This window comes from Pempheris klunzingeri, chromosome 14, assembly GCF_042242105.1.
Source record: "Pempheris klunzingeri isolate RE-2024b chromosome 14, fPemKlu1.hap1, whole genome shotgun sequence".
NCBI classification, from domain to species: Eukaryota; Metazoa; Chordata; class Actinopteri; order Acropomatiformes; family Pempheridae; genus Pempheris; species Pempheris klunzingeri.
In genome coordinates this window covers 2,880,046-2,901,390 of record NC_092025.1, presented here as the reverse complement: position 1 = coordinate 2,901,390, position 21,345 = coordinate 2,880,046, and the positions used below count along the sequence as shown (strand labels likewise).

The 21,345-nt window shown below is 45.6% G+C and overlaps 1 protein-coding gene across 1 annotated transcript; it reads left to right on the top strand.

Annotated features, from left to right (window-relative positions):
- The first annotated feature begins 2,550 nt into the window (after positions 1-2,550).
- On the top strand, positions 2,551-21,220 carry mark4a (MAP/microtubule affinity-regulating kinase 4a). Its single transcript, XM_070843289.1, has 17 exons — positions 2,551-2,604; positions 5,140-5,337; positions 6,113-6,166; positions 9,921-9,969; positions 10,323-10,388; positions 12,292-12,362; positions 12,456-12,512; positions 13,014-13,250; positions 15,088-15,207; positions 15,306-15,405; positions 15,571-15,680; positions 16,292-16,466; positions 16,786-16,997; positions 17,873-17,976; positions 18,561-18,845; positions 20,594-20,638; positions 20,753-21,220. The coding sequence occupies exons 1-17, from the start codon at positions 2,551-2,553 to the stop codon at positions 21,087-21,089; spliced, it is 2,274 nt and encodes a 757-aa protein (XP_070699390.1). The 3' UTR covers positions 21,090-21,220.
- The last annotated feature ends 125 nt before the right edge of the window (positions 21,221-21,345 follow it).

The window sequence follows — 21,345 nt, the reverse complement described above, 5'->3', positions numbered from 1 at the left end:
GATGACTCATGTTGGCTACAGAAAAACTTTGGAAGGCAGATTGCAGATACTGTCCCTCATCAGTTACCTACATAGAAGGTGCTTTAGGGAGTGGTCATTTGATGGAAGGAACGATTACACCAAGCAGAACCCGTTTCAGTGCTCATACGGGTACCTGACTATTGTTTTAACCCTTGTGATGTCTTAACATTCTGTATATTCCCCTTACCCTGAGGGTCACAAATGACCCCCTTCACTAAACCCCTGAAATAAAGCAGCTTAATGGAATTTTAAATCCCAAATCTAGTTTGCATGATGAAACAACCTGTTATTCATCAATTCAAGTCAATTCAATTCAACTTTATTTGTATAGCGCTGCTCACAACACAAGTCATCTCAGAGCGTTTAGGGGGGTTTCTCTGCTGCCACATGGTGGAGGGTCATTTTTGACCCTTAAGACAACAGGAGGGTTAAGACTGAATCAAACCTACCCTTCAAATCCCTGTGTGAAGCACTGACGTGTACACAAGGCCTGCTGAACATACACAGATTTCCATACAGAACACTCATACATACCACCACAAAGCCAATGAGGACCAAGCACGTAGAAGCAGAGATGACCTCTGGAAGGTAATAAGGCCATTAGTGTAGAGCAGAGCAGGCAGCGTGCCATGGACAGGGTGGGGACACAAGTATCTATAGAAATGTTATTATTTCAGGGGTGAAGAAGAGCGGAGGAGAAGCAATGCTGTCTATATTTTATAGAGGCGCCCCTAGAAGACTTATGTAATGGCTGTGTGTAGTTTTCAGTGTGCTGGGAGGAGGATAGGGCTGGCACACAAAGCCAGTGTCAGAGGCTGAACATTTGCTCTGGACTGATGGAGCTCTTATGTCAAACACCTCGTGCTTCCTTCTAAACATTTAGTCTTCTTATGATTTGTGTTTGGGGTTTAATGAGAGGTGATCCATCTGTATAACGTGTGATCTGCCTTATCTGAAAGAAGAACCTTGGCACCCATGCACAGACTCCTGCAGGCCACCGTCAACCCATCAAGAACAGCAGACCGTGTGAAAGCAGGAAACACTCCAATGCATCAGAGGTTTGTGTGTAAGCCCCTGTGCTCCGGCCATCTTTGGAGAGTTAATGCTAATTTACGTAGAAATGTACGCCGCTGAAAGCAGCAGTGGGTTGTGTTGTGTGTGGACCTGCGAGCATCTCTGATGTGGCGCATCTCAGCTGCGTCAAGCCAAATATGGTCGGACAGATCAGACAGGAAGGGGAGAGTTTTCTTCTCCAAAATTAAAGTGTTTATCTTTGAGGAAGTGGGCTGTTGATCCGTCCTCTGTGGATGCTGATTCCCCCTCAGGGTCAGGACTAGTCATGCATCCCCAGCGTGCATGGAGGGAAGGGCAGGCACAAACGTGCTCATGTGGAATATTGTGTGTATCTGGATAGACTTTCCTGTGGACCACAATGACCCCGTGTGGACAATTTGAGTGAAGTGAACTGTCTCTAAGTGGCCTATAGAGACCCAGCTTATATGGCATCATGCTTGAGGAGCTCAGACAGCAGCTGTGTATCATCATATCCCTTTATAGGGACTAATATTCAGACAGGTCTTTTATTTGGTCTCCCCACTGATGGACTTACTTTTCCTTCCCCCTTCTGCAGGCTTGTTTCACTGCTCTCTGACTGTGACCTTTTTGATGGAGCTATGTGTACTGCTTATTACTATGTGGGATATATATCTATGTAATATGGTTCAACAGCACAACACAGGGCAGCCTCCAGAATGACCGTCCGCAGCTTCTTATAACCCTGCTGCTCCTCTGCAGGCCTGCTGTGGGAGAGTTCAGCGAGGTGAACCTAATAAAGTGGCAGCAGAGTGCAGGCCACGCTACAGTGACATACTGTAGATTCATAAAGGCTTTTACTTCCAAAGCTCAGACCGGAAGTGGTGTCTGTGCGCATTCTTCCGGGCTTGACGGTGGTGCGCATCTCACCGACCGGGAATACCGACTGCTGAACACTTCGGCCTTTTCTCCCGCTGCACCGTGAGCTGTGTTTTCCTGCTGCAAAGGGGAGAGGGCTGCTTTGGCGTCGCCGGGGTGAAAGCGGAAGATTCCATCGGCCAGTGTTATGACAGGCGGAGATGACACACATCCAGGAGGAGCCGTGTTTGTTTTGTATGGAGAAATGAGGCAGGGGGTGGAGAGTCGCCACAGAGACGCTGGGCTCCGGCCAAACATCACCGCATTTTAGCACTTATTCGATGCTCGGGGTTTGCATTGCATTGCATTTGCTGCATCGTTGATCGGCCGTATTTTTTTTTGCAAAGTGCATGGTGGAAAATGCAGCTTGTTTGAGGACACCCCCCCTCCAGATATCCATTGCTGCCATGATAGGCAGAGGTCTCCTCTCGACCGCGGCTCGGCCGGTAGGAGAAGAGGCAGATTGATTCGGGACGGTGGTCGTATCTGCGGATGTCATTCTGTCTGTGGAGCCTCTAGATATCATCCGTGCAAACACACCGTGATTCTTACTCAGGGAAAGAGGAGAAAGAAAACAACATGTCTTCTCGGTCTGCATTACCGTCTGGAAACGACAGGAGTACTGGAGACCACGTAAGTGCAGTTGCAGCCTATAGCCTCCGCTTGTGTGCATGCAAAAGACAAATCGTGCATCCCTCAAAAGGATCTCCTCATATGTGGCCTTTGGCATTCTCTGGGTCTGTTCACAGTGTAGATGGGGGTCACAGATGGAGCTGTTTTTCCTCCTTATGTGGAAGGACTCCGGAGGTGATGCTGGATGGATGTTTTAGCAGATCAGGCTCTTTGAAAATGGGCTAACCTTGAGTGTGTGCGCAGGGAAGAGCTGATGGCAGGCAAACAGCCCGGAATGAGTCCATCCGCATGCGATAACACTCAGCGGATATGCGCAGAAAGCCCGACAACCAGCCGTCCCCTCTTATTATAAGGCTGTGGAGAGAGAGTGATGTCACATTATACTCATGCTGCCGCTGCCGCCTCTATACATGCATATATTGTGCGTGCATGTGTGCGCGCGCGCGTGTATTCCCCAGAAATTGGATGGGTGGGACGAGAGCAGCAGAAGGCCAAAATAAATGTATAGAGGATCTCTGGGTTGTTCGTATGAAGCGAGGGGATTACTGCGTAAAATGATGTGCAGTCCATTGCTGCGCAGCCTACAAAGCGCCCAACCCCAGAGCCAGTGGGTGTCAGACAGCGCCATACATTCAGTACAGTGGAAAACAGTAGAGGCCTGCTGTAAAGGGGGGGGGGGTCATGGGAGACAGACAGAATCTATCTATCTATCTATCTATCTATCTATCTATCTATCTATCTATCTATCTATCTATCTATCTATCTATCTTATTCATGTATACGAAATGGTGACATGACTGATTGACGTTGCATTATGTCATTTCTCTGCTCTAAACACTTCTGGCAAGAGTCCCCCCCCCATCTGTTTGTTAGCAGAGCTTTCAGCTCAGAGGGGTGGTTAAGCCAGTTGGTGTGTGTATGTGTGTGTGTGTGTGTGTGAGAGAGAGAGAGAGAGTGTGTGTAAGTGCTTAAGTGTGTGAGTTTACAAGGTGCATGATTGATTATGAATGCAGGTCCTTGCCTTGCATTAGAATGCATCTCGATCTGCTGTCATCTCTCTGCAATTAAAGCGATGATGACAGAAGGGTGAATTGACCGGGTGAAGTGCTGTGTTGTGTTGCCATGTTGGCACGGTGAGGCTTGGCTTTACACTCGGTGGATTGGTGTATTCCGCTGCTCGCTGCGTGCCCCTCCAGTGCTGCTGGTTGAGACCCGTCTTGATCATCTAGATGTGTAGAGAGAGGGTCCAACCTGGCTCTAGGTGGGGCGTGAGAACAGGAATGGAAGCATGGGAACGAGGGAGTGTCTGAAGGTGGGGCTTAAGGCTGCGTGGCTGTGTTTGTGTGTGTGTCTGTTTGTGTGTGAAGCTGAGAGCAAGATGACATGCTGGGGGGATGGAAGTGTGATGCCTCAGGGCCTGGGACTGGCCAGGGACTACTGCGCTTGCATCTGCTCCCTTTTTTTCTCTTTCCTCCCATATTTCCTTCCACAGTTTGCCCTCTCTCTGGTTGTCTGCTTCTTCTCTGCCCTTTTTTTAATCTGACATCCTGGTCTCTCCATCTCCTGGTGTTGCCCCCCCCCCCCCCCCCCCCCCCCCCACACACACACACACACACACATCTGTTCTCTGTCTTTCCTCCTCTGTATCTTTGCTTGGTTTGTCACATGACAGGATTCTTCAGATGCTTCATACTGTAATACACCCAGCTTTGTTTGTAAATGCACATTGTTGTCCTCCCATTCTCTTCTGCTCTGCTTCCTGGCTGAACATTATCTGTGACTCAAGCTTTGGACTCGCTGCACAACAATGATGCTCTGAAGCGTTGGGGTCCACAATCAAGGTGGTGACATGCAGCAGCAGCACAGCTAGCTGGTTACAGGGCTGTGGGGGCTTCCTTAGATTGCAGTGAACGTATTACCTTTATACTCTGTCATTTTGCATGGAGACATCCTCCAGCAGCCAGAAGCAGACCCCTAAAGAAGATTATGCTGAACCCAAAACGGAAATAATGTGTTGAAGTGTTCATGTGCTGGACAACAGCTGTTAACCCAGAAATGAGGGGCATATATTCACATGTAGCTCAGCTCAGCTCGGCTCCTTTTAGTGTTTATGAAACAAACATCTGGTGGACTGATTCCGGTGCTGTGGCACAGACATTTCACTTTCTCACTCTGCCAGTAGATTATATCTGAAGCTGGGCTGCTCATTGTAAGCATGTTTACCTGTGCAGTTTATGTGAGTGATAGACTCATCTGTGAAACACAGAGCTGCTCAGTGACGTCCACAGATACAGCAAAACCTCAGTGTGAGCGATGACACAGCGTGACAGCATATTGTCTCCATATTCATTGTGAGCAGAGTTCAGAACTGGCTAGCAGAGGCAGAAGGAACTAATCCAGATCATTTTGCTTTTGGAGACCATCAGCGCTGCATGGGTACAGGCCGTCTGGAGGCCCTTTGTGTGCCTGTTGCTGCTGTTCTGTGTGATATTGGTGTTGGCACAGTGAGTGACCCCTCCCCTCGCTCTCTTCCAGCATGTGTCACTGGGGGCCAGCCGCTCAGACAAGGCCACCAGCCAGTCCAGCCGCTCATTGGGCGCCCGGTGCAGGAACTCCATCGCTTCCTGCTCTGACGAGCAGCCGCACATCGGCAACTACCGTCTGCTCAAGACCATCGGCAAGGGGAACTTTGCCAAGGTCAAGCTGGCCCGCCACATCCTGACGGGCAAGGAGGTGAGACACGGGGCAGCATAGGTGCAGGGTGGGAGAAGGTGGATGGGTAGATGATGGGTGATTAAGGGAAACTGGTGTTCACAGGTTGAGGAAAGGCGAAGGCCAGTTGATGCTGTTGGTGTCCTGAAGACATGATGTGTATTGAGTGTGCAGCATCATATATGTAAAGAAGAAAGAAGTAAATCTCCTCTAACATACATTTCTCTGTTCAACAATTTGTATTAAATCAAATAGCGTCATGCCAGTAGATCGATTTCCATTACATCAAGACACCAGGACATCTCTGTGAACCGTTGTTCACTTACCTGAGGAATGACGAGCTTCAAACACTGAATACTAAATGATTGCTCAGATAGGCGCCACTTTAGGATAAGGTGCACTTTATACGAGGTGTATATGTTGTAACTAATGGCTTTTTAAATGTTTAATAAGTTATTTAATAAAGCTTTATAGATCAGTCAGAAACCATTAAGAACAACTTTAAGTCTGTTTGACTGATTGGACTGTATGACCACTTACTATCCTCTCGATGGATTACCAACATTTACAACTGCATTATTACCAAATAGAACGGATGAACAGTCAGAAAATAGATCTTTTACAACCTGGAAACACCAAATTTGATGGATCTGAAATGCTTTAGTACATGACTTATTAGTCATAATGCCATGAGAAGCCCTTTGTAATGGAAAGTGGTACACAAACTTCACTATTATTTGTATTGTTCGTTAAGTTCTCGTGGTGATGTGTTGAACTTTCTTGATGTCTCCCCCAGGTTGCAATAAAAATTATCGACAAAACTCAGTTGAACCCAACCAGCCTACAGAAGGTGAGTTTTTCCTCTTTGTACTGATGGATAGTTTAATGAGAAGTATGTGCATCATGTTGTCAGGTACAAACATGTGACACATGCTGTCACTGTCTAATGCTGTCTGCCTTCATGAGCAGCAGCGCGGCATTAGAAATGTGGATGATTTGGTCACATTGATGTAACACCGGTATGCCGTTGGGGACTTGGAGAGGTTTAGGTTTATCCTCAGCTGTTTCCTCCTCGGAGGGGGCAGGAATGAGAGAGCAGCTGATAGAGAGAGGGCTCGTGGGATGTGATGCTGTTTGGCAGGTGCTAGGGACTGGATGGGAGGGAGAGGAGACCTCTGTTCCACAGATCATCTCTCTTCTCTCTCTGGGCTAATCACTGCCCTGAGAGGGGGTGACTCATCTCAGAGACCGCGGTCACCCAACCCGTTCTTTTTTTTAATGTTTGTGTTCCTAATTTGTCTTCCCCGAACACACGTTGCTGTGGATAACAAAGAGGGCCGCGATGCTTGTGGTCAGTGATTTTGGGTTTGGTGGCCGTTTTGTCGTGAGAGATGTGTTTAGAAAAGCTTTGGCGTGTGTCACAAGGATGGCTTCTGATGGACTTGCATCTTTTTCCCTGCTGGTCAGCATGTTGAGTGCTGAGGCCGAGTGGTGGACACTCGAGGTTTGTTGTGCATGAAGGTCAGAGGCAGAGAGCAGTGGACACTTGGGTTTTGCCAGCTATCAAGGACAACCTCAGCATGGCGCAGACACACACTCGACTCAGATAGGAGCTGGATTGGTAGATATCTGGAGCAGGAGACCAGGGCCGGTAGATATCCAGACACAACATGGCTGACATGAAGGCCATAGTAATCGAGGGTAGCTCTGATATCTTATCTCCCAACCACATCAATCAAGAGCTTTCCTGCCCCGTCATGTGTGCCTCATGTAGCTGGATCACACAGAGTCAGGTATAGAACTGTCTCTCCGTGAAGGAATACATGTTAATAAAAGAGAGACAAAAGATGTAGACCTCCATTCAATCAGCCCTTATTTGCCCACAATGCTGCTTATATGCACATGTAGGCCAAAGTGTCTCCCTCACTTAGCCCTAAGTCTTCCCCTCCCTCTCTCTTATCTCTTTCTACCTCCCTCGGCCTGCGTGAGCTTCTCTGCCTGTGGGCAAGAAGTGAACAGAGCAGAAGGATCAAATCAGGGATGAAATAATTGTTCTGTATATGTGGTGTGTGTGTGTGCGATTTAGCTTGAGTGGAAGATGTCTACATGTGCTACATACATTGAACAGCGTTGAGGGCATAGCTGAATTTCTGGATCCCCTAAAAGAAATATTGCGAAGGGATCCCTGTGGTTATGTCATATATCCTGCTGGAAATGTTTATTTCTTTACTAGGAACAACACTTTGAAATGTCAGAGAAGATTTGCCCAGAATACATAGCGATTAAAAAAAATAATCCTTTTGATTCTATTCTATTTTTTCATTTGACTTTTTTTTTGTAAATAATCTTTTCCTCAATCTCTGTACTTACAGTGCAATGACAGCGATGACCTTGGGTCGTATTATTATCAGTATTATCGAGGCTCCAATGCATAAATGCAAGTTCTCATTGTTTTTTTTGTCCTCATAGCCACCCGTTGCCCTTTTGATCACTGGCTTCCTGTAATCCTGATACTTTGACTCATCATATTTCTGGTGCTTATATCATGACAGAAAATGGATTTTCTGTACCTCACCTGGCTAGAATATTAGATGCTTTGCAGGAGCTGTAATCCCAATTTGTATGTTATCCCATGTTCCCGCCTGGTGCTTTTTGTGGACCAGACTGGCTGCTGTGAGAGACAATGGTGCAACATTTGGGACAGGATTGAGGAGAGAGGCAAAGGATTGGCCACTGATTGGACAGAATACTCTACAATTGGCCGGTGATAATCATAGCGGGCTTCTTTACATACCCATAGGCTAGAGAAAATCCTTAGTACTGAAGACATGAAAGAGCCATATTAGCATAATCTGGACGGTAATGTATGTAGAGGGGAGAAGGAAAGACGGGGATGTATTGTACAGGGGTGGCTAAAGAGAAGGAAGGAAGGAAGGAAGGAAGGAGATCACTGGTGAGAAAATCAAACCTCAACATCTGTGAAGAGGGATTTTTTATAAGAGGAAACAGCAGATTATAGGAGGAGGTATTTATACTGACCTCTCCGATGTTGGAGGACACCTGGAAACAAAATATGTGTGTTAGAAATTACATTCAGTGACTATTTGATAGTATATTTTGTGACACAACACAGCCAAGCTGAAATATACATTTTAATGCAATTTTTTCCATCATAAATCTTCCATCTAGGTTTATAATTAAAGCTGGGAGCCTCATTGCCACAGAGGATGAGCGTCCATCCTGTCTGCTTTATTGTAGGATTGCTATTTATTTGCGGTCATTAACGATGACCGGGGTTGAACATGCTGCCGGGGGATTGTTTATTTGTTTTGACGGATCTGACCGCCCGGCCCCGCCGCAACGAACAGGGAATTAATGGGACGCCCGGATGATGAGAAGCTTCAGCACTACGTATCCCAAGATTCCCTGTAGCACAGCTGGAGAAGCTGGGAAAGAGCCCAGTCTTAATACCTGGGTCGCTATGGCAACAATGACGTTGGGGCACTGCTAGAGGAGAAGACTGCTAGAGGAATTGAATGAAGGAGGAGGGAATGGAGGGAGACACGTCGGAAAATAGGAGAGGGGGAGGATTGAGAAAAGAGGATAGAAAAGCTTATCGCACCATCTCTTCTTTCCAGTTGGAGTTGACGACGCGGAGGAGAGTCGCTGGTTTTCAGCGATGGCCTTTTGTTAAGGGAGTGTACTGTCATACACATGGAACCATGGGAGCTGGCTCAAATTTAATCCCCTGCTCTGCTCTGACAAAGTCTACAAATATATCCTCTAGAGTAGACATATCACACGCAATGAGGAGGACTCAGACAGAGAAGTTGGTCCGTTTTTGGCTGCAGATTCATCACATTTGTGTGTGGGCCATTTGTTGTTGTTGTTTTTAGTGGTGAAGAGGTTTTGTTGGTCGTTGTCACCCTCGCAAACTCTCATTTGGATGAATATCAGAGTGATGCTGTTATTTTTAGGACATAAGTATAAATTTGTCTGCTTGCACTGGTCCACCCCCGATCTCAGAGGGGCTCTTAGTTTGATTTCAGCAGCAGAATTGATTGCACATTAGTGTGCCATAAAGACTGTATGAGCCTACATTACAAACTGATGTTACCTCAAGTGACATCACTAAAGGCATTGCATCAGATTCAGTTCTCCTTTTACATGCTAATAATGTGATTACAGCTCATTTCTCAGGTTATCTTCATAGTGAACTCTAACACTAATCCATAACCCTAATAGGAGAGATTTAGGAGTGTAATAGAAGCAGTGTAGTAAATCATTGAGCCTCTTCATGTTTGACATATGACAGCCTGACAGCTCTCTGCCAGGGGTCATGTGAATTATGGGAACCTTAAGACAGGGTCACGAGCCACATGCTGAGAAAGCCCACCTCAACTCCCCTATATGAGCGTACATGTTCTCTCTAATCTCAATGTATTTCTTGCCATGAACATGATGCCCTCATTGCTGTCCTTTAAAGCACAGATTTATGGCAATGTGGAGAGACACTGTGTTAAACATTCAAAGACAGTGTCTGCAACACAAGCTGTGTTAATGTGATACTATCAAGACATTAAAATTCTGTTTCTTCTCCCCAGCTCTTTCGAGAGGTACGAATAATGAAAGGCTTAAATCACCCTAACATAGGTAAGGCACATACATACATCTCAATGGGCTTTATGGTTGTGTGTCTGAGTGTGTGTCCATGCGTGTGTGTTTTGCCGCCATGTGTGTGACCAGACGGAAGCATAATGCTTTGAATAAGCTTTAGAGCATTCATTGACCGAACTGTAGCAAACGACGGTGCAGGCCTCGTATAGAGGTCACGAGGTTGGATTTTCTAAAGCTGAAATGCCATATGGATCAAAAACCCCCACAGCATTATCAGCGGGTTCCTTGGTATTAAGACAGACAGGCAGACGGCGGTGATATGATTTAGAATGTGAGCAGGATTTGTTTATATATATTTGATTTTAATCTGATTCTCTTTTGGGCCACAGTGCAGCTGTTCGAGGTGATTGAGACTGATAAGACCCTTTACCTAATCATGGAGTACGCCAGTGGAGGTGAGTACATCGGCCATCACCTCCAGGAAATGCCACAAGTACAAATAGTGCAGGAGGTCACAGATTTGGTTGAACTACATCTTGTAAATTCAGCTCCAACGGGAAATTCTTATGTGAGAGATCAGCATTTGGATCATTTTACACTGGTATAGTTTGTCATTTTTGGGAAATACACTTCTTTGCATTCTTGCTGTGAGTTACATGAGAGGACTGAAAACACTCTCATGTCTGTATGCAGAGTATACTGGAAAGGCATAGCCAGGAGATGCTTAGCTTAGTTTAGTTTAACAGCAAAAACTGGAAGCAGAGAGACAGCTAGGCTGGCTCTGTCCATGGTGCTGTTTTTACTTTTTAACTTTATTTAACAGAACAGTATGTACATACAGCATATAAAAGCCTATAAAAGCTGTTCTTGGGATATAGCCAGCACGTATGTATGTGTGTGTGTGTGTGTGTGTGTGTGTGTGTGTGTGTGTGTGTGTGTATATATATATATATATATATATTTACTCTTACATTTCATTTCAAGTCAAAAGAAAGTGATACAGGTAGAATTATTTTTAAGTGAACTGCCATTAATTGTTCAGATGTCACCAGATCATCATTTTACTCTTTACCCACCCAAACACATGATGTTCAGGCACTCTTAGATAGGGGCACCATGTAGTCACCATGAGATGAGTGAGGACCTTCCTCTGATGTACAGTTAGGCATTCAAACTTAATAGAGTGTGGATCCACAACATAAATAAGTGAGCGGCCTCTGTGCAGTAGTGGTGTCACCGTTTAAACTGACTTTAAACACTGTCAGGAGTAATGGCAGCACATTCAGCATCAAATGCTGCTCTCCTTTTCTTTTTGCTTCCATTAGTATCTGCTATGTTTCTCTTTGTATCCTTTTCTTGTCACCAGTCCCTTTTTTTCTGTGTTCAGGCTCAAACCATATCGTTTGCTCACTGTGACCTTGGAGAATGTCACAGACACAGTTTCAAATGTGGTGTTCGCTTCGCCCATATTACTTTAAGTTGGGGGAAAATGCCTTCGTTAGATATTTTTCATTATTATTTTTTTTTCCATTTTATTTATTATTTATTATTATTGTTTGGAATTCAGGATGGGGCAACAATATCAAGGTGTTAATGATAACCACATATGTAGAAACAGTTAGTCAGATTAGAGAGTGGCTCTATTTCAGATTTTGAAGTCAACAGTAGCGTCCAATGAAACTATTAATAACATCGGGGTTGGACCTGCTTTTATATAACGAAATATAAGATTAAACCCCATTCTAACCTCTTCTATATCTTCTACTTCTTCTTCTTCTTCTTCCAGTCACTGAAAACAACATTGAAAAGATATTTTCTATCTAGTGTTTCCTGTTATGAGTCAAAGCTTGTGTGACAGCAATGAAAAAGATGGTGTGAATCCATCTGGTCTGAGGAATCACAGGATGATATTGATGAATCTGTGTAAGCTGATTAATGATTAAGTGTATGGGGGCTTAACAGCTCTGCATATACACACTCACATTCGATGAAGTCTGGAATTTAGATGTAAAGATGCATGTTGCTGTAGATCAGAATAACGGACAGGTTTCACCACATGAAACCAGCTGTACAATGGGTTCTGACATTTGATTATTTGTTTGTTATCCAAAGCGTCAAACAACTCCTTTATGGCTGGGTGCTTCTATGTTTCATTTGGCTATAGAGCAAATTTCCTCTTGAGGACATTGAAGCTGAAGTTGACACCGTGACACCATGATTACCTTACAAATATTAACTAATATCGACATGATTGATAAAATCTTTGTATATCAGCTTCATGTGGTCAAATAATACTATGGCTGCGATGCTTGTGGCCTCATGACCTGGCTGACCTTTCTCTGCTGCTCACACTCACAGGTGAAGTGTTTGACTACCTCGTGTCTCATGGGAGAATGAAGGAGGTTGAAGCCAGAGCCAAATTTCGACAGGTACGAACACACGGCCTCGTGATGACCACATTGTGCCAGTCCTCACATTTAATTATCAGTGCTTGAGTTTGGTGTTTCTCCTCGTGTTCACAGATTGTTTCCGCTGTCCACTACTGCCACACGAAGAACATTGTCCACAGAGATCTGAAGGTGAGAACGATCAGAAGATGTTTTGGGATGCTTGCAGAGGCGGTGGATTAAGGCTAGTCTGAGGCTCGGGCATTTCTTTCACTGACTGATTACACTGAACAGAAAGTTATAATCTGGGACTAGTCTTAATCTGTGTCTGTGAAAAGGGTCCTTTAACATCTTAATCACTCAGTAAAGCACTGATGAGTGGAAAGGCTGTGTATTTTTACCAAGCTGGGAGGGGTAAGAGGCGGTCAGAGCCAGCTCCTGTTCTAATAGATTATTCCATCCCTAAACACACACACAGTGACTTATATACAGTATGAGTCATGTCCAGTAGCTATGTTGTTGGACAACAGGCAAGCCCCCCCCTCCCCATCTGTCTCTCATTTGCACTCTCTTTTTGTTCTGCATCACAACTCCCGTTCTTGTGTCCTCCTACTTTCTCATTCCTCTCTTTCTATCCAACTATTTTCTCGGCCTCCCATCCTCCTCCTCTGCATTGATACATGTGTGACTCAGGCGGAGAACCTTCTGCTGGATGCCGACGCCAACATCAAGATCGCCGACTTCGGCTTCAGCAATGAGTTCACGCTGGGGAACAAGCTGGACACGTTTTGTGGCTCACCGCCGTACGCTGCCCCCGAGCTTTTCCAGGGCAAGAAATACGACGGGCCCGAAGTGGACGTGTGGAGCCTCGGAGTCATCCTGTACACGCTGGTCAGCGGCTCGCTGCCCTTTGATGGGCAGAACCTGAAGGCAAGTGGATGGGAGGGGGGACTGACTGACTGTCTGTAGACCTGTCTGTCTGTGTCTGTCTGTCTGTCTGTAGGTCTGGGTATATTCAGAGGTAGTTTTCCTCAGGAGTTCTGGGAACAGTAAAGTGTCTTTCCCCTGATGCACTGTCACATGTCCATATCTGAATTAGTTCTCCACAGTGTGTCCTGTTGAGCACCATTTCTGGATGACTGTTTTGCTTTAATGTAAATGTTATTCCAGATGATGTGATGAGTTTGGTTTACACGAACAGTGGATGATAGAATTTGATTGAAGCACCCCAAAGGCTTTTCTGCCCCTTGGGGTATTCTGATGAGAGTCTGAATCAGGTCCAGAGAAGCATTCACATCCTGGTGGCTCAGTGTGTGACAGGTAGACGTGGCATCCTGGCTTTGTGTGTGTGTGTGTGTGTGGCTGTGAATTATGGTTAAACCAGACATTTGAAAGAAAGAAATTATACTCTGATGGATTGGATTTTGGAGGCCAATATGGGTATATGAGAGCATGATCTCGAATCTGTTAATAATGTATTGGCCATTATCCCTGAAATTTGATATATCTTCATCAAACAATTTATCAGTCAAGCTCTAAAACGAAGGTAGTGACAGACGTGTGTAAAGTTAGCGATTATTAAGTGCACAGACGGAGTATAAGAGTGTAAGGTAGCTGATGTAGATTGCTGTTTTCTAAATTATTTAAAAAAAAACAGATAAGTATCACTATCAAGACATGGATTCAGATGTAATCATTTGCCATTTAAGTGTGTTTGTCTGTTAATCTTTGTGGGATTGTAATGGTTAAAGCGTCTGGAATGAACATGGTTCATTTGCATGTGGCTGAATTCCTGCAGGTCCTTGTGTCCTGTGTGTCAGTTATCATGATCAGAGAAAGTGGCCTCTGTAGGTGTGCAGCAGTGCACAGTCACAGCATGTACAGTATGTGTGTCTTGATGGAAACCATGGGACTTCAAGGATTCCACTTATTTTCACGTGTATTTACGTGAGAGAAGAGGACGCTGTTACTGTGGCTTCATCCTTTTCATGCTGTTTAGCCTCAGTGACAGTTGGTGGGACCTGGTAGCCCGAAGAGTCTTTTCAACCTGAACACTTCAGGAGGTCATTCAGAAAAGCTCAGGATTAGAAAAGCTAGAGTGATTTGTGTATTTAAATTAAACCTAGTGTTTAAATATTATTTTCCTAATCAGGTTTTCATACAATAATGTGCTTATTTCATGTGTATGGAGTATGTTTGCCATTTAAATCTCCTGAGATATAGAACAGATTCACATAGTGATTTCAAATGTAGCAAAATAGCAAATAGAGGAGTGAAAGCCTTATTCGGTCTTCTCTTTGTTTGCGTGCTGTGGTGTTGTTGTACTCTGCAATAGAGTGTTCTGCTAAAAAAAACTCAAACTAGTATTTTTACCCAAAATCCAGCAGATGGTAGTGAATGGCCCCCTAGAGCTCTACCAGAAGGGGGAGACAAGTGTGTATTTAACCCCTCTCATATCTGACCGCACCCCAGCACTGCCTACAGTGAGGGACCTGGGCCCTGCCACAGACACCTGCCTCACATCACACTGGCCTTATCAGAGAGCTTAAACATGAAATACTTAATGTAGTGTTTGAAAGCTCAACGGAGAAACCGCGCTTAAGATGCATCACATATAACGGCAACGGTTCAAAGTTCACATGCCATCCTGTCTCTCTGTCCCTGCATTTCCTGTCTCTGTCTCTGCTGACACTATCACATATTGGCCAAAATGCCAAAACAAATCTTGTGCGCTGTGTGTGTGTAACGTGATGGATGTGGCCAACAGGAGCTGAGGGAGCGCGTGCTGAGGGGGAAGTACCGCGTCCCCTTCTACATGTCCACAGACTGTGAGGGGATCCTTCGCAGGTTCCTGGTGCTCAACCCCGCCAAACGCTGCACCCTAGAGGTGAGAAGTGCCAAACGCACAGCACAAAAGGCCTAACTTGTTTTTTTTGTGTGAAATTCAAACGCAACTGAGCCTTTTCTGTGTTCCTGTTTCTACAGCAAGTCATGAAGGACAAGTGGATAAACACAGGGTTCGAAGGGGACGACCTGAAGCCTCATATAGAACCTGTTGAGGACTACAGCGATCCAGCTCGCATAGGTGAGTCAGCTGGGCGGCTCGTACTGCAGCTGCTGCTCGGCTCGTGCCTGCGTGTCCTGAGGGGTCTTCACCATAGCAAACCTGGTCCATGTAGTGTAGATTCAAGATGGTTTATACCTCTGTGCCTTTTCCTACCTTTCACATTTGGTTGTTTGTGTTCCTCAGAGGTGATGGTCGAGATGGGCTTCACTTCAGAGGAAATCAAGGACTCTCTGCTCAATCAGAAGTACAATGAGGTCACCGCCACCTACTTACTGCTGGGCCGCAAAGGCGATGTGAGTTATATAGATCTACCCTGTATTTCTTTATGCATGTTAAATGTTTAGCTGACATTCTGACCAGAGTAGCTGGAGTGAAATGCCCAGCTGACATTTTCCTTGACCAGCAGATGCACGTGCACAGTTACTTCTCTTCAGATATCTTCAGGTCAGGAGCCATGTGTTTGTCAGCAGGATTATGTAAAAACTAGGAGCCTGATTTTCATGACAATCTGTGAAAGGATATAGCATGAGCCACGGAGGAACCCATTACATTAACACCGGTTGCCAGTTGTTTCTGAGTGCCCTCCTAGTTTAATATTTTTCTTACTCTTTTGATGCCTAACTTTGACGGATATGATTATCATTTTCTCCAAAGAAGAAAAATCTGACCAAGCATTCAGTGTCAACTTTTGGTGCTCGACAGTTTTCAGTTCAGTGGTCACATCTCAAAGTATTGAGGTTCGATACCTAAAATATCTAATCAGAACTGTGATTCAAACTTTGCGTGGAGGAGACTAATGCCCCTGCTATATTTAATCGCCCACCCATCCATCTTACTGTCATTCTCAACTCGTCAGGTCACACTTTCTGACTCCTTTCTGTCCAAATTCACTGTGGCGTTACAGGAGGGCACAGCTAGTAGCCTGTCCCTGGCAAGGGTACGACCCAGCCCTATCACCAATGGGACCAACAAGCACTCCTCAGCCACTGGCTCCTCTTCCTCCTCCACCTCCTCCTCACATAGCAAGACGCAGCGCAGTGCCTCCACCTACCACAGGCAGCGGCGACACAGCGACTTCTGTGAGTCTCTTTTCTAACTTCCTTATTCTTTATCTCTCTTGCATTGTTTCAATAAAAAGCCCTTGTAATCCAGTCTGCGGTTTAAACAACTGTTAACACCTGACATTATAAAGACTTGCTCTAATGAGTTATAATGAAAAACTTGAACTTGAATAATACAGTGCAATATAGAACTTAAACTAGCAAGAGACCAGGGTAACATGCACTGTTAACCTTGATGATGGTAGCTGTGAATAGCTGTGTGCATACCTTGCTGTAGATACAGAATATTCCTTACATGAGTCTCTGTGTCTGCGCTCTGCTGTCCTCCACAACAAAGGCGGGCCCTCCATGCCCGTCATGCACCCCAAACGGAGCCCAACCAGCACGGGCGACAGGGAGCTGCGGGAGGGACGGATGCCTTCACGTAAGGCCAGTTGCAGTGTGATGGGGAGCCACAGCCTCCCTCCCTCCAGCCCAATGGTCAGCAGTGCCAACAACCCCAACAAGTCTGAGATCCCAGACCGCCGCAAAGACATGACTGCCACCACGGTAAGTTACAGATTCCCTCCTCAGGAAAGGAAGAGGCTGTGAAGGCATTAGACTAAAGGGGGGCAGGGTTTTACCAGCAGGACCTCTGTGCTTTGAAACAATGTGGCTGTGGAGGTTTGGCCAGAACAAACATCAACAGCAATCAAATCACTCTTCAAAGGGTAACTTTGGTATATTTAACCTTGGGCCCTATTTTTGCATGTTTTGGGTTCATAATGACTAGTAGGTACAAAAAGTGTTGGAACTGGTCCAGTAGATCATCGCAGCCTGCTATGGCTGCAGTGCAATTATTTGGGGCAATTGCACCAGATCAAAGCACGTCCCCTAAAAGTGCTTGTTTTTGCCAGTTAGTTATTCTAAGTGTCCGACAACATTATGGAAAGGATCCCTACAGAGGTAGACCTGGAGGATCCTTTTGGTGTAAACACAAACAGCCATTATATCGGCTGTCTTCAAAGCCACCAGACTCCGTTGACAAAAACAGTAATTTTACCTGACAGAACATGGACGTTGCTGGTCTACCACTGCCTCAGTCGTGTGGTTTGCTTAGGTTATTGTCTGTGACCCTAGTATTGTGTTGGGTCTGAGCTAACCCTTTAAAACAAGTCACACAGTAACACGAACAAACTAACTAAAGTTATTCTTTAATCACTTGTTCATGGATTTATTTTCATGGCATTTATTTTGCTGAAATTTACTGGAATTTAACAATTTACCCTTTGTATGTTTGTTTTCAGGTTTTTGTTCTTGTTATTCGTTAAAGCAAATTTGTTTTGAAAATGGGCAATGGATTGTAAGTGGTCTAAACGAACTTGTAAGAATAACTTTAAATGACTCTAATATCTGCCCCTTGCCTCATTCCTCTCTCTCTGTAGAATAACATCCCTGGAAGTGCCATGACACGCCGGAATACATATGTGTGCACGGACCGCTCGGGCGCTGACAGACACTCTCTTCTGCAGAACGGCAAAGACAACAGGTGCGACTTTGTTTTTGAGGTTTTGATACTCGTATTTGTCAGCACTTTAATAGATAGTTAAAGCAGATACCAAGTATCTGATGGAGCCACATCAGCACATATCATTTGGACGTGTTGGAAAAACAATAATATAAAGGCTAAAATCATACATTCATTTTTAAAAGTTAAGTGCACGATGGATGCTCCAATCGTTTTGCCTGAACATTGACTTGAAGAGGGAGCAGTTGTCACCTTCAGTTGTTCTCCTGTTTGGAGGATGTGTGAAAATCTGAAATAGAATGTCCCAGTACATTTCGTATCTGGGAAATTTGCTGGCCCAGTTTCTCCACTTCTCCTAAAATGATGCCAACATCTTCAAATTTAGGCAAAACTAGCCATATTTCTTCCATCTTTGTGGCTGTCGAGCACTAGAAGGGAACATAGCTTTAGGACAACGGCATATAGAGATGTAACCAACCTGCTTTTTACTTAAAGGGTTTTATCCAGTGAAATGATTGTACCATTTAAGCAAAAGGTCTGAACATGAGAAGTTAATGTAAACAAAGTACTTACATTTCAGGACAAATTGGTCTTTTCTTCTGCAGCTCTCTGGGCCACCGCATGCCTGCAGCGTCCCCCTCCACACTCAGCATTTCTGGGGCCGGCGCCGCCTCCTCCTCTTCCTCTACGGACCGATGCCGCCTGACCCGAGGCTCCACAATCCGCAGCACCTTTCACGGGGGACAGCTGAGGGACCGCGGGCCCCCGGTCTACTCGGCCCCACCCACTTCACCCACCTTGTCCCACCACGATGCCAGCCCTCTGCCCCACGCCCGCACCAGGGCGACCTCCAACCTCTTCACCAAGCTGACCTCGAAACTCACTCGCAGGTAGATGCGTGTAACATATCACACGGGGAGAAGAAGAACACTGTGTGGTTTTTGATTGGGTGTGAACCAAAAGTAGTTCTCACACAAGAGTCCTCTCACAGACTGAAAAATGCTTCCAGTCTATATGCTTAGTATGCTAACTGTCTCCTGGCTGTAGCTTTATATATAACAAACATTAGAGTGGGGCTCGTTCCTTCATTTAGCTCTCAGCAAAAAAGCAAATACATGCATTTCCCAAAACATCGAACTGCTCCTTTAACTGGAGATGCCATATGTTTGACTAATAACGGCATGGCTGGAATTTAAAGGCTTTTTTAATTATACTGTAGTTTATGTTTTCTTATATCTTAAACCTATTTAGAGGGGAGTTTGATGTAATTGAGACAAGCTCCTGATCTATAAAGCTGTTGTTACATTATCATTTGCTACTGTCCCTCCTGCATCTGTCCACCCAGCATAGCCTTTATTTTATCTCTGGATCTCACATGTTCTTATATGGTCACGGGGAAAAAGGCACAAGGGGCCTGATGTCTGAATTCCTTAGTTTTTGGTAGCTTTTCTTGAAATATAGGATTTGATTCTCGGCCTGCTGCTTCAGTGAGTACAAGATCAAATATAGAATATGTCTTCAGAAGAGAGGGTAAATTAAACGGAGAAAATCAAATATATGAGATGAAATCATTTAGCATTTGTTGTGAAGTTCTCCCTTTCAGCTTGAGCACAGCCTGCGTATGGATCCATGCTTATCAGAACATTTTATTCACCCCGGCCTTTTGGCAAGCCCTTCTGTGGCCCTGGATTATCCTCTGCTCCTCTCTCCCTCCCAGTCGTCATAATCACACATGTCTAATCTTATCAAACCTCAGCTTTATCCTTGCCAATCAGCTCTCGCGCTGCGCTCTTTTCCACCACTTACTCTCCTGTGATTCAATTATATTCTCTCTTACCCCACCCCCCACCCCCCTCTCCCCCATCCCCTGCGCTTACCCCTTTTCTCCATCCTTTTCTCGTTGTGCTTTCCCCTGTCATGGCATCAGGGTCAACCTTGACCCATCCAAGCGCCAGGGCTCAAACAAATCAGTCTCGGGTTGTACTCTTCCACAAGGATCAAAAACAGTTAGTAAGTTCCCATGTGTCTCGCTTCTTTCTTGTCTGCCTGTGCTGCCCCGTTTGCCTGCCTGGTCACACGGGAATTCGCTCGAGCCCGTGAATGCCTGCCTGACTTTTTCATACCTCTTTCTATGAATTCTCACTTGTCTGCATGACTTGTTCATCATCCTCATGCTGTCGAGGTCCCACATACTTGGTTTCAAGCATGGTTGCAATCAAGGACGATTCATTTGATAGCTGTCAGCAGAGACTGGCTTTAGCTAGTCTTTGATGATCCTGTCCATAGATGTCAGATCCTCAGACATGTTGTTTTATGTTTTCATCTTGTATTTGTGGATGATGGGTGTAAAGTCATTAAATGTTTATTCTATGTGTTGCGGGGAAGAATAGGTGGGAATGTGTAGTGCTTTGATTAAAAGTCAAAGATTGCATTCATATCTGCATGCTGTAAAAACTGAGGAAAAGGAAAAGTGCATTCCTGTGAGGTGAGGACACCGTGTTCTGCACATCATGTGCTTGTTGTTGTTGATGCTCGCTTGGTCTCACTGTGTGATTTCCACCGCTGAATGCCATCTCATCTGAGCGTTGTGGGTTGGTTGTAAGGCTTTTTGTGCTTACCCTGCCTGTTTGTCCTGCAGGGTCACAAATGAATCTGAGGGAATCAGGAGATTTGCGGTCACAAGGTCAGTGCACACGTTCCACTTAGAAAATAAAGAGTTCATTTCTGTGTTCAATCATGAGACTAGCAATAGCAGCTGCGGTCCAATGCCTGAACAGTTTCCTCCCCCCCTCCCTAGTTGCCATCTACCTGGGTATCAAAAAGCGTCCGAGCCCCGGGCCGTCGGACGTGGCTGGGATTTGAGAGGAGGTGGGCGGCGGGACCCTGCGGAGGTGGTACTGGCTCTGCGGGAGGCGGCGCTCGGATGTGGCTGCCAGGTCCACCATGCCGGCCCCTTTCTGCTCTCCTGCACCCACGGCGTGGCAGGGGGCCGCGTGGCTTTCGAGGCCGAGGTGTGCCATCTTTCCACGGGCACCTCCGAGACTTCTAATGGGGTGCGCTACACGCGACTCTGGGGGGCACCGCTAGCTTTTCGGGACATTGCCACCCAAATCTCGAAGGACCTTGAACTTTGAACGGAGGGTGTGTTTGCGTACCAGTGCGTGTTTTTGTGTGAGTGAGTGTCGATGTGTGTGCGCAAAGGGAGGGGGGTGGAAATAATTGAAGAAAAAAATAGCAGAGAAGGGGTGAGGGGCTGGACCCGAGAGAAAAGACTTCTCCTTCTGTCTCTTTCATGACTACCCCCCCTGCACACACACACACACACACACACACAGATACACACACATGACCCGTAAGTCACACAGACTGAAGCACCCCCCTCCACCCAAT

Bases quoted from the DNA above. Each gene is read 5' to 3' on its own strand.
- mark4a (XM_070843289.1), top strand. From the start codon at position 2,551: ATGTCTTCTCGGTCTGCATTACCGTCTGGAAACGACAGGAGTACTGGA. The intron at 15,681-16,291 runs GTGAGTTATATA...GTGGCGTTACAG, and splicing joins TGCTGGGCCGCAAAGGCGAT to GAGGGCACAGCTAGTAGCCT. The intron at 16,998-17,872 runs GTAAGTTACAGA...CTCTCTCTGTAG, and splicing joins AAGACATGACTGCCACCACG to AATAACATCCCTGGAAGTGC.